At 36.2% G+C, this 12,206-nt stretch overlaps 1 protein-coding gene across 3 annotated transcripts; it reads right to left on the bottom strand.

Annotated features, from left to right (window-relative positions):
• Positions 1-462: 462 nt before the first annotated feature.
• On the bottom strand, positions 463-9,910 carry LOC147394723 (uncharacterized). Of its 3 annotated transcripts, none has more exons than XM_086453191.1 (11): positions 9,656-9,910; positions 8,748-8,920; positions 7,042-7,414; positions 5,929-6,012; positions 4,940-5,470; positions 4,127-4,262; positions 3,841-4,003; positions 3,541-3,669; positions 2,598-2,792; positions 913-1,035; positions 463-719 (listed from the first exon to the last, which is right to left on the bottom strand). In XM_086453191.1, the coding sequence occupies exons 3-11, from the start codon at positions 7,298-7,300 to the stop codon at positions 606-608; spliced, it is 1,734 nt and encodes a 577-aa protein (XP_086309317.1). In that variant the 5' UTR covers positions 7,301-7,414; positions 8,748-8,920; positions 9,656-9,910; the 3' UTR covers positions 463-605. The 3 variants fall into 3 exon arrangements, with proteins under 3 accessions (XP_086309317.1, XP_086309319.1, XP_086309318.1); XM_086453193.1 differs by lacking the exon at positions 9,656-9,910 and adding an exon at positions 9,118-9,141; XM_086453192.1 differs by lacking the exon at positions 9,656-9,910 and adding an exon at positions 9,041-9,064.
• Positions 9,911-12,206: the final 2,296 nt, after the last annotated feature.

Raw genomic sequence — 12,206 nt, forward strand, 5'->3', positions numbered from 1 at the left:
ACTGAAGTCCATTTGTCCCTTCATGGTGGCTTTCTTTGGAGGCTTTGTTGTTTGTAGGGGTCCTTCCTTCCTTCCTAAGGGATGAGATCTGCACATAGATCCATGAAAGAAATGTATTGCAATTAGTCTTTTCGTATTTTGTGCTCTTTTGAATGATTATATTATAGAAAGGTACACGGAAAGAATAGATGGTCATGATCATCTATCTGACCACATTGATTGGACCACTGACTCGGCACTCCAGCAAGCTGTCAGATCGACTTAGTTCTCAATCAAATGGAACTTGGGTTACAAGTCCTGGAAAGCGTTATCAAAATTAAGGTGATGTTACCATCAAAAGAAAAAGAGAATGTTACCAGCCAAAAAACAGAAGATGATGAGAAAGAAGGCATCAACAAAATGGATTGTGGGTAGCTATTTACCACCACCACAATGAGATGGGACTTTCGATTTTTTGCACCATTTAATACCGAACAACTTTTGGTGTATTATCATTTAAATTAGAGGCTGCAAATGCTGTTCCGAATGATTACAAAATGGACTTCTCTCACTCAGGACCTTTCTATGCCATATCCCCCCACTAACTCCAGGTCCAAATCAATCAATCAATTGTCGTCAAGGGTCATGATTGTAGGTATTTGTCCGCTACTTGCAAAATCAATTTTGTTCATTCTTAGACAGCATAAGACTTGCTCTGGTAGTTCCTCCGCCTTCTGTGCCTGTCACTCAAAAAGGTGCTTTGCTGTATTAGTCTAAACAATAGATTTGAGCTCCTCACTGTGATTACTCGACTTAGTTCAAGATCCAGGTGAGAGGTTAAAAGGTTGACTACTACTGGGTCCTTTAGAAGAAATGATTTTTTCTCTCAAAACTGAATTTCAAAATCAACTGGGAAAGAAAGTGTATTTATACCTGTATGGTTAAACCAAAATCAAGTATTCCATGTCTCAAACGTTCCCGAAATGCTTCAAGTCCCTTCCTTGATATGTAGCTGAATCGGTGTATATCCAGGTCAATCTCAAAGTAATTGGGGCCCTAATGAAACACATCATAGGGTGGTGAGCAAAGTATAATTTCTCCTTATAAACTCCTGTTACAAATTGTTTTATAATAACTTCTCCTTCAAGGGAAAATACATTGCCAAGAAGAAAGAGAATGCGTTCAGGTTGGACCCAAACTGAAACGCGCAAAATGATTGAACCAGTAACTATACTTTATGTGGACTGTATGAACAAAAACCATATTACTGATGACACCCCATCAGGTTATCTTTTAGTTTAAGAAACCTCCCAGGTGAGATCTTTCGCTTACTGGACCCCCGCCGATTGCATGTTTCTCACATGTCATTGTTGGGATCTACTAGGCTAGTCCCACATAAAAATTAAATTTTAGAGGAAGTTTTTTTTTTGACTAGATTAGTACCTCTGACTGACCTAATTTGTGTAATTAGGTCTCGAAATACCTTGAACCGAACACTTCGTAATCTTGGGTCTTTTATACATAAAGATGGAGAGATTGAGGAAAATGTAGCTCGTATAATCGTATTTGGATAGTTAAAGTGGAGGTACGCTATTGAAGGGTTAATCAAGTTGAAAGGAAAACTTTATAAGATGGTAGTAAGACAGGTTATAATGTTAGACAGTCAAGAAGTATAATGTAAATAAATTAATAACATAGCAAAGATGAGAATGCTGAGATGGATGAGTCGAAAGACTAGAAAAGATAAAATTAGAATAACACATTTAATAAAATGTAAGAGTACTAATAGGCGGTAAACTAAGAAAAAGGTCAACTGAGATGGTATTAGCATGTTTAACAAAGACTAACTAAGGCCCCAATTTAAAGAAATATTCAAGTTGAAGGCCCTCAAAAAGTGAGAGGAAGACCCAAAAAAATGCGGAGATAGTGAAAGTGGATAGACTCACTTTTTATAACAAAAGATTTGGCGTTGGACAAAGTGGAATACATGAATAGGATTCGTTTAGCAGTCCCCAAATCTTTAGGATAAGGATTTGTTGTTTTATTTACATGGTTGGTGCTCATGGTTTTTAAACTTGGTATCACGTCTCGTCTCGTTCAACTCCGATACCGAGTTGATTCGGACGATATATCTCGTCTCGTAGACATTGAGACAATGGTTTTTAACCATTTAAAAAATCTAAAAATTTATGAAAAAATTCATAAATGATTCCTATTAAAAAATGAACCCCAAAAATATAAAATTAGAAAAAATCGATTTGGAGGTGAAATAATATAGGGTTGAGGCTTTAACTCGTTTGTCTCGGTTAACTCGGATGAGATTTTCAAAATCTCGTCCAATACGTCTCGTTTAACTCACGAGTTAAATATTTTCTGCGCTGTCTTGTTCGTATCGCCCGAGATATTGGAAAATATTGTCCGAGACGACTCACTTATCTCATGATACGCAGTCGTCTCAAAATACTTTGTGAGTTGGTCTCGTTGAGCTCCAATACCAAGTTAACTCGAGCGATACGTCTTCGTCTCAGACGAGTTTAAAAACCATGATGGTGCTACACCAAGAAGTGAAATGCATACTTCCTTAAGAAATTAATGACATAAACAAATGTACAACTTACGCTATAGAAATTGTGTTGAGGACGTGAAAGCACTGGCTTTTCATTATAAGCATGTAAGAGCTTCCTTTCGGTGGAACTCAAGTGTAAATCCTCTGGATTAAGCACCCGGGCCATGATTTTGAGTCTTTCCCGAAAAGGAATGGTGGAGTCCTTCGCAAACCCTTTGACCTTTTCCATTCCATCCTCGACCAATCTCTGTAGAAAGAAAAATAAAATATTTTCAGCCAACTCAAATGTTATAAAGACTAGAAACAAAAAAGTTTTATAATTGGCCTCTGTTCAAGGAGCCCAAACCATCTCAATTGCTTTTCTCTTAATTTATGGCCTATTGGAGCTACTCCTACATTTCTCAAATGTGTTCGTTTCTACTTCTATCTTTCTTAGTCTTTCTACTCATCCATCTCAACATCCTCACCTGTGCTACGCTCCATTTATTAGTATACATACTTCTTGACTGCCCAACATTCAACACCCTAAAACATAGCTGGTCCTACTACCGTCTTATAAAATTTTCCTTTTAATTTTATTGGTATGCATCAATCTCATAGCACCTCTATTGAACAATAAGTCTCCATCCTTAGTATACAAGTAACCTAATACTATGGCAAAAAGCCTGTAGCTATTTTGAGTGTGATAGTTCCATTTAATTGCAACTCAGCTCTTTTAAAGGAGGTGGCGCCCCTCCCTCCCAAAACCCAAAAAAGAGCTTCTAGCTATTGGGATGGGAGAAAAATTCATTCACGCTTTATAAGGTTTATTAACACCGAAGTATAGCAGAGTGATAACAAAACAAACATAATTTAAAAGGAAAGTTAGCCTTGCCTAGTCTCACATAAAAACAGTACAATGGAGCATTTCTGGGTTGAATAATTGTGCTGATAGTGACATTTAAAAAAATTGTGCCGATGTGCAAATTGAAATATGTAGTCAGGAAGGAAACTACCTTGATGCTATCCTGAAAATGAGGGGAGATTTCTTTATCAAAAGTCTCGGAAACTTTGAAGTATAATACAAGGCTCATCCCTTCCCCATCACTATCACCAAGGAACATTGCAGCAGGATAAGTAGGAAGCTGTAAAGGGGGATATAAGAAGATGCACGGTAAAGGATAAATCAGGATCTAGTACTATATACATGAGTTTAAAAGTTCCATTTTAATTAGCAAGTCACAGCCAACATTAAAAATAAAAAGGAAAGAAAGAGAGAAGAGGAGAATGAAGGAATGAAATGTAGTACAAGATACCTGAATATTAACAATCAAGAGTGAGGGAACATTCTCATGTGCTTTAACAGAAGGAAGCTCTAGGTGCTGAGCTATGTGATGTATTTTTCGTGGGCACTCAAACAAATCAATTCCAATAGGGGTATAAGGGCAGTAGTTTGGAGCCGGGGATTTACGCTTATCTCTGCATGATAGATTGCCAAATTTGAGAAAGTTAATTCTTGATAAAATGTTAACAAGGAGAATTAAATAGTTGCGATGTCTACATATGTGGTATATGGTGGAATGTAGCAAACAAATAACGCGCCTGAAATAGTTCTCGCCGCGGAGTTTAAATACCGAAGGTGAAATTGCTGACCAACATCCTGAAGTTGGCTTCTCTCCTGTTGAACATGGAATGAGAAGTCCAGCTCTGGGATGATATAGGAATTTCTTTGAAGCACCTGAGTAAATTATGTAAACATAATCATATTTAAATTTTTAAAAGGAAAAACTAACAATGTTATCAAGATACCATTACAAGCTTGAACCTCCATATAAGTTTTCTTATCTTTAGCTTTAAAATATTATGTTAACTGAATAATGATGTGTCAAAAGCAAAGAAATAAATGGTTATGACTTACAAGTCTTGAGTCACTTGAGACATCTAACAGTTAATTATATCCTGGGAATGAAATTTTCACATTGAACTTTTGACATGCAAACAGTGTATTTAAGTATTTTGTTGACAGAAGACACTACACTGGTTGCAAAATCAATGTGCAGTACCAGCAGTGAAGCATTTTCTTGAAAAATATCCAAGATGTACTACCCAATTTGTCCAAAAGAACTTTATTTAGATTTCAACAAGTGAATACGGACATGTAGTTGTAAATATTGGGTGGTTGAGAGAGTGGGAGCTGGTCTTGGAGCAATACCAGAACTCTTAGAAGCAATTTTAGAAATTACAGTACATCCTATTGATTTTGAAATTCCGAGTGATGATCAAAATTTAATAAATTTGTGACGAGTTTAAAGGAAATAATCTTTATTTGAACTTGATATTTCAAGAAAAAGTTCAGAGAAAATTTACCGAAGGAAAAAAGGCTACAAATTAAGTAATCAACAGATATATGCTTACAAAATTCAGTAGCTTCGTCTCCATCACAGGACTTCCTCTTAAAGGAGACCCTGATAACTGCTGACTTCTTCCTTTGAGATGGTCGACCTGGACTTGACGGAGGTTCATTCTTTTCATTGAAACTGACAGAAGGGACTAACCGGGGCAAGCAAGACTTCAACGTGTTCTCTTGAGTTTTTTCTTCAGAATCACGTTTATCCTCTTTCACGCCATTAAAGCTTCCATAAGAATCCTCTAAAGCTTGTTTCGTCTTGGTACAAACTTCATCATCGTTTGCTACACAGGAAAGCTCATAACTTTGGGTACTTACAACTGTAAATCCATCTGTTTCATTGCAATCATTTTTGCAGTACTTCTCAGTTTTACCTCCCTCTACTTTCATATAATGTTCAACAGCAAATGATATTGGGGTGCTCTCATAAAAGTCCTCATACTTGCAGTTGGTATCCACAAAGCATGAAGCAGTTTCATATGGAAACATTTGGGTACTTGAGATGTTCCCAATCGCATTTCCTACAGAAGGAAAACAGTCTGCAAGAAGACAAACAACACAACTGAATTCGAATAAGAAAACCACTAATGTTTTTCCCTTTAAGGTCATAAACAATGCATATAGTACAATGGTATCGCAATGGATGGCATGCGTTGGTGTACAATATGCAGGGGAGAGATCTAGCATCAGATGGATCCCATGTAGAAATTGATCTAATTGGCTGAATCAAAACCCTCAAATATTTTGATATCTTCTGAACAATTAGGAAAATTTGTAACAGTGCAAAAGAATGCTGAAGATCAGTTGTTCAAATTCTTAGTGGAACTAATTTTTGGGTTGTTAGGCCGCCCAGGTGAGACCCATTGGATGGTGGGTGAAACACATTAACATCATGCTTACAACTATATCAATGATAGACTATCCTTAAATGCTTGGCTGAACAGGGTAATTTGGATCTCCTAATTCTACAAATTAATTAAAAATTAATGTGCATTACCTCCATGCACGCTAATAAAGTCATCATCATCATCAGACTCCAGAATACTGACAGAATCAAACCATGCTTCCTCTTGGCACATTACTGCAAAAATAAAAAATAAAAAACTTCCAATGTCAATTCTCAAATAGCCAATAGAAAGCAACCTTTTGAACTTGGGACGAAGACAACTGCCATTTCAATTTTTAACAGCACAAGTACTACCATGAAAAGCTGAATATTTCACAGTACATTAAGTGGGTAAAAAGAAGCAATTGTTTTTATAAAGCCCATGTCAACAGTTATCGGAAATACTTATAAAAATGAAAAAAAAAAAAAAAACAGTCAAGTTTATCAGAAACACTTAATAACTAACAGGAATTTGAAAAATTCTTCATATTATGAGCAAATGCACTGATCCTATTTTCAGGGTAAACTTCTGTATTGGGTTTGTCCTGGCCTTTCCGGGCAGGGTTTTCAGATAGAGAGCGGACTGGAAGTGGAGCCTGTGTCGTGTTAGCAATACCTAAACTGGGGACTCACAGACCATTTAGCTAATAACAGCAGGATCATCTCCCTAGCCAGGAGCCTTGTTGTGCTTGGTTTTGAGGCTTAGGTTAAGTCATCTTTGCCTTATTTTGTGCTTCTAATATCAATATGGATATGTTGGAAGTTTTAGACGTAGTTACACATGGGTGTAGACCAAGCTAGTGAACCACGAAAATATGTCAAGTGTGATTGCTTTGGGGTTTCTCTGGTTTGTTTATGTGCAACTGCAAGTCAACCATGGCCAATCCTCAATTCCTCAACAATATACCCATAAAAGATCTGTATTTTCAAATGCATACTACTGAACTAGAGAATCTACAAGGTTCTTCAAACAGAGACAACAATGCCATAAGATAATGAACTGAGTAAATTTCTAAGCTTAGTGTGTACGAAATCATAGATAGACAGTATCTGGAAACTCTCACATAGACAAGGTCCGTGATAAGAAGTTTGATATTTCCACAGAGAAAAACTTCCAAGGTCAAATATCAGCTTGACAGGATGATCACAATAGCCAACCAACCATATATTTGTTTTTTCTTTTAAATTTTTTTATCAAGATAAACCAAGAGGGGGAGAGTTTACCATTCGCATCGATTTGACTCTGGTGCCACTGCACTTGGGAGAGATGATATTTCAAATTGGAGCCCTTAGCACTCTTCTCAAAATCAACATGAACAAACTCACTAACAGCATAGTCTTTTAATTTTCCAGAATCACTAATCCGTTTCTTGGGTGCATTTGGGAGAGAAGTAGAAGTCTTTCCACGGCATTTGCTGGATCTAAGACGGTACTTCCTCCGGGACTTCATTTTCTTTTCCGGGGCTGATACACAGCCACCCATTATGATGACTTGCTTTTGCTAATCCCAAGAACAGTAGAAATAATCTTCATATAAAATACCAACTTTACGAAAAGGTCTGGAATACAGCATGAGACAGCCAGGAAAACAAAGGACCTGCCAAGTATTTCCTCCGAATCAGAGCACATCAAGAATCATAGTATGTGAATTCCACCTAGATGTACACCAAGAACAAATGATCCTACTTTGCTTTGAGGATATTTCAAATCAACATAATCAAGTCGTTAATGAAACAAAAGAGTATCCTACCAAACTAATCTAGGGAGAAAAGTGGTCCATCCCTCATTTGCTAATTAGAAAAAACTCAGAATAATTGTGATTGGCATAAACAAGAATTCAATTCTGAAAAAATACATAAGGACTCCAAATTACAATTATACTATTTATGAACGCTTCAAACTTATTTTTCCTATTTTGTACTATGTATGTAACTGTTTACTTAGCATGATATTACTGGTAATATCTATTAACCAACCTTCAAGCCAACAAACATATATAGAGGAATATTATCTTAGTAATTTCAAACTTTAGGTAAAGCACGTTCTTCTTCCCTGCAAGGCATGCATCAAATGAATTGAATGGGATTGCTATATTTGACACATCCAGACGGGGGGGACCGGGGGAGAGAGAATCAAGGCTCTATATGATTGGACTTGGAAAATGGTTTTCCCTGGAAAAATGAATTCAGGTGTATGAAAGCACATTTTTCCTGGAAAACAACTCCCCTTGTTTTCCCACCTGACCCTCACGGAAAATACTTTTCCCATCTTCTAATGTTATTGTCTCACGATTGCTCCCAACCCCAAAACTAAAAACCAACTCTATTTTTAATCATTTTCCTAATTGGAATTTATTTTCCCAATAAATTTATTTTTTCCATGATCATTTTCCCTTGAAAAGGAATTCCTCACAAGTTGCAATCATACTGACCCCAAACAGAATTGCTAAATTTTCAAACACACACACAGACCCAACTACCTTCTGTATCAAACACATCTTCAGAGGACTCATCAACATAAAGGGAGAAAAGTAAAACAAGCAAAGTTTTTTGTTTTTTTGTTATTAGAAACCAAAAAAGTTGAGTCTGAGAAGCTTCAATTATGACTCAGAAGCACCCAGATGTGTGTGAGAGTGAGACTACAGCTATTGTTGCTCTGTTAGACCAACAAGAAGAAAGATGTCCCCTTGAGTTGCCAAAACTCTGAAGCTTTGAAGTGAAAACAGGCTTTTCAATTATAGTCTGGCTAACATGGGACTGAAGCTTCCCAGCTTTTATAAGTGGGGCTCCACCTTCACATGTAGGCAGTAATGTAGTTGTCTTCTTTGCTCATCATTTTATTGAAAAATAAATTTCAAATAATTTTTTTATAAAAAAAAAAAAAAGATTATGAGAAACAAACATTAAAGCCAGATGAATTTAGAATTTTACCACAATCATCACAGGCTTGTCTGAGAGATAATTGACCATATCAGGGTAGATCTCACACCAAAAATTAAATCCAATTTTTAGAAGAGATACTCCATGTAGTTTTGAAGAATCGAAATTAAGATCAATATCAGAGATCCCTGAATTTGAAACCAGCCATTTACATCGAGAAATCCCTGCAAATAAGATCAGACAGAGAGACTAACAATCACCAACTAAATTCAAATTGTGGTTTACATGAACATTATCCATTTAAAATTTTAGGTAGAATTTAACAAAAGAACAAACAAACAAACCGATCTTCAACGACAGTGGCGATTGAAAACTGAAATTCCAGCAAACAAAAAGAAAAAAAACTATTTTTTAGACGAACCTAGGAAGAAATTGATGAATCGGAACGTACGGACCACGAAAAATTTGAAGGAAAAATCAACAAAATAGGACAACAAGTCCACATCTAATACCGTAAAAGAAGACAAAAAATCCGAAGAGATTAACCAGAAATATATACGAAAATATGAGACAAAAGAATTTAATTTCAGTCGATGTCGAGTCGCACATAAGAAGTTAAAATTTAAAAAGTAAATGATAAAGAAATCGAATCGCGAAATAAGAAAAGACAATTTATCAGCAAAAGAAAATAAAAAAAATTATGTAAAAAAAAGAAAACGAGACAAACGAAAATAAAGTCTCCGAAACTGAAATAGACAGAGAGAGAGATGGAAAGATTATGCAAATGAGAAAGAGATATAAAATCGAATCAGACATTCAAATAAACTGATATAGATAAAGAGAGAAAGCGACGCCATTAAAGGATCCTCAAAGCTATAAACCATTAAACAGAAGCTTGAATGATTGAAGATTGCCTTTCAAACGAAATGTGAGATTGTAAGAGAGAGAGAGAGACAGACCTGAAAGTTAACATTGGAGAAATTCATGGAAGATCAAAGAGCCATTAAGGTTTAATTGCAGAAGGAGATCGGCTTGAAGTCGTCCTCTCTCCTCTGCAACTTTCCTCCTATATGATCAACAGATCAGAGATGACCGTCGTCCTCAAATTCAACTGTGATTCACCCTTTTAAAAATCGTCCTCGTCATCTCTATCTTTCTCTTTCTTTCTTCCCGAGATTTCGCGGGCAGAGGAGGACAGGAGGAGCACCTTCTGCTCCTTGTCCACGTCCTCCTTCCACGTGCCATCTATTGGACTTATTTACGTTACGTAACGTAGGTTCGTGGTTCGAAAACTCGTGACTCGTGCTCTTTCTTTTTATTATTTGGTTTCCGTTTCTGACTCTGTTCCCGCGTCATCCCTAAGTTGAATACTTGAATTTAATTGGAGGGATTTGCAAATTATCTGTAATCAATCAAGACCGTTCATTCGTGGGCCATGAAATGTTAATTACAGATCCCTTTTAAGGATCATCATGATTGTGGGCTACCCATGCTGTTGGCTGATGCTGTAGTATCCTGATTGCATGGTTACATTTGTAAAAGAATAATGATTTCCGGACGCTACCCATTCCAACATACGCTCCCTGACGTGGCATGTGTTCGAATCATATTTATGGAGATGTACAATTGTGTATCCCAAGAAAAAATCTATGATTCTAACCTATGCCACATCATAGAGTGTATTTTAGAGGGGGTGTCAGAAAATTAAGACTCTTTGTTAAAAATACCTTAATTTAAGTCAGTCTCCAAATTCAAGGAGTAGAAAGATGGTGAGCATCTTAAGACTATGCAACTTAATCTTTATTGGTTATTTAACTTTTATGAAAATGTTGAAGTAACATTAAAATGGAGATCGGCTCGACTCTCGCATTGTTAACGTGGATGTATGGAATCATACGATGAAAAGGATCTATGGTCCTGTACATGCATCCATATCAGCAATGTGAGAATTGATGTCCATTTCAATGTTACTTTAGCACGACTTTTTAACTCTAGGAAAAATTACATCAAGAACCTAAGAAGAGGGGTTTTTTTTTTCTAAATAGTCCCTAAGTTTTGAGTGGTCTCTTAACAGTGTGACCTCATCTCACCTGTATAAGGTCTTCGAAATACCTAAACTAACATTTTCTCAACTTCTTCACATAGTTAGATTTTCCAACGACGATTACGATAATTTTTTATAATCTTTGATCTAAATGACGAATGGAGAAAGATATTTTCTTAAAACATCTAGACGTATTTTTTTACTGATTTCGAGGATTTATAAGATATATATAAAAAAATGAAGAACAAAGTTGAGATTCGAACTTTTTTAATGATTAAACTGTATTTTTTTATTTACAACTATAAGCCCTGCTTGGTTCCATTGTAAAACCTCGTGAATTACTATAAGTATGAAGTTTTTCAGTATTTCACGTTTCACGCATGCTTGTTAATTTTTAAAGAAGTGGGCTCATCAATAAAGTATGGTAGAAAGATGTAAAAAAGAAAAGAATTTTAAGGAAATTTTTGACGGCAAAATGTTGTAAAAATACAGAAACTTCATCACTTGAACTATTCTCACTCATCTACTACACCAACACTTACTCCCTCCACCCTCTCTCTCTTTTTCTCACTCGTATCTTCTTCTCTTCTCAACTCAAGAAATTAGTCTGACACACGTTTGATTATGAAGTCTTGTGCAATCCATTCTACATGAAAATCACATGTTAGTTCGTGTGTCATGATCAGCCAGTCATTCATCAATCTACTAAATGACAAGTCGCATACACACTTGGAGGGTGCACATGTAATCATTTTACACATGGACCTCTTCTCATTGGGAAACACATAATCGTTTTGCATTGGGGATTCCACATGAATTGTACATCCCAAAGTGATCCATATATGCAATTCTTGACCCTATGATTTGGTCTATTAGCACTTCACCTTGACAAGGGACCATTGAGTTAGCAAGAGTATGACACTTTCTTGTTCCTACAAAGACAATTCACATGGCGCATAATTTTTTTTAGTAGTTGATAAAACATGTACAACATTCAAGAAATGACAAGCCATTGCGATCTCACATGTGAGGTACAATCTGATTCAATACATGACAGCTTCATTTTGTTTAAAACATCATAGTTAATCATCATTACTATTTGTAGACTTTTGGCATTCCATCCTATCTCATTGCACTTACTTGGTATCATGTTTTTAGAATTATTGGTCCTACGCATGCCATGACACGTGTTAATTGTTAATGATGGTGTTTTTCTTGATTGTTTCTTTAGAGCATCTATACTTCTTAGCATTAGGTGATGGGTTTGGTGGATTATACACATTATTGCCACCATTGATATGATTGTACCTTCTCGTGACCAATGCCGCTGCAATGTTTGTAGAAGTTAGGCATTGTTTGCTCCAAAATGACTTTCAGTCCTTTAGTTTAATCCAATTGTGATGTTTTCAGTACTAAGCTCTTTGGGTGTATATCTGTTATCTTCCACATGTGCCCCATATGTTTTG

This window comes from Akebia trifoliata, chromosome 9 (assembly GCF_017979445.1).
Source record: "Akebia trifoliata isolate Shusen 1 chromosome 9, ASM1797944v1, whole genome shotgun sequence".
Taxonomy (NCBI): Eukaryota; Viridiplantae; Streptophyta; class Magnoliopsida; order Ranunculales; family Lardizabalaceae; genus Akebia; species Akebia trifoliata.

Excerpts from the sequence above, each read along its gene's own strand:
- LOC147394723 (XM_086453191.1), bottom strand. The coding sequence starts at position 7,300 with ATGGGTGGCTGTGTATCAGCCCCGGAAAAGAAAATGAAGTCCCGGAGG. Across the intron at positions 4,004-4,126 it reads CGCGGCGAGAACTATTTCAG|AGATAAGCGTAAATCCCCGG; the intron begins GCGCGTTATTTG and ends TCTATCATGCAG. Across the intron at positions 720-912 it reads ATTTTGGTTTAACCATACAG|GCACAGAAGGCGGAGGAACT; the intron begins GTATAAATACAC and ends TTTGAGTGACAG.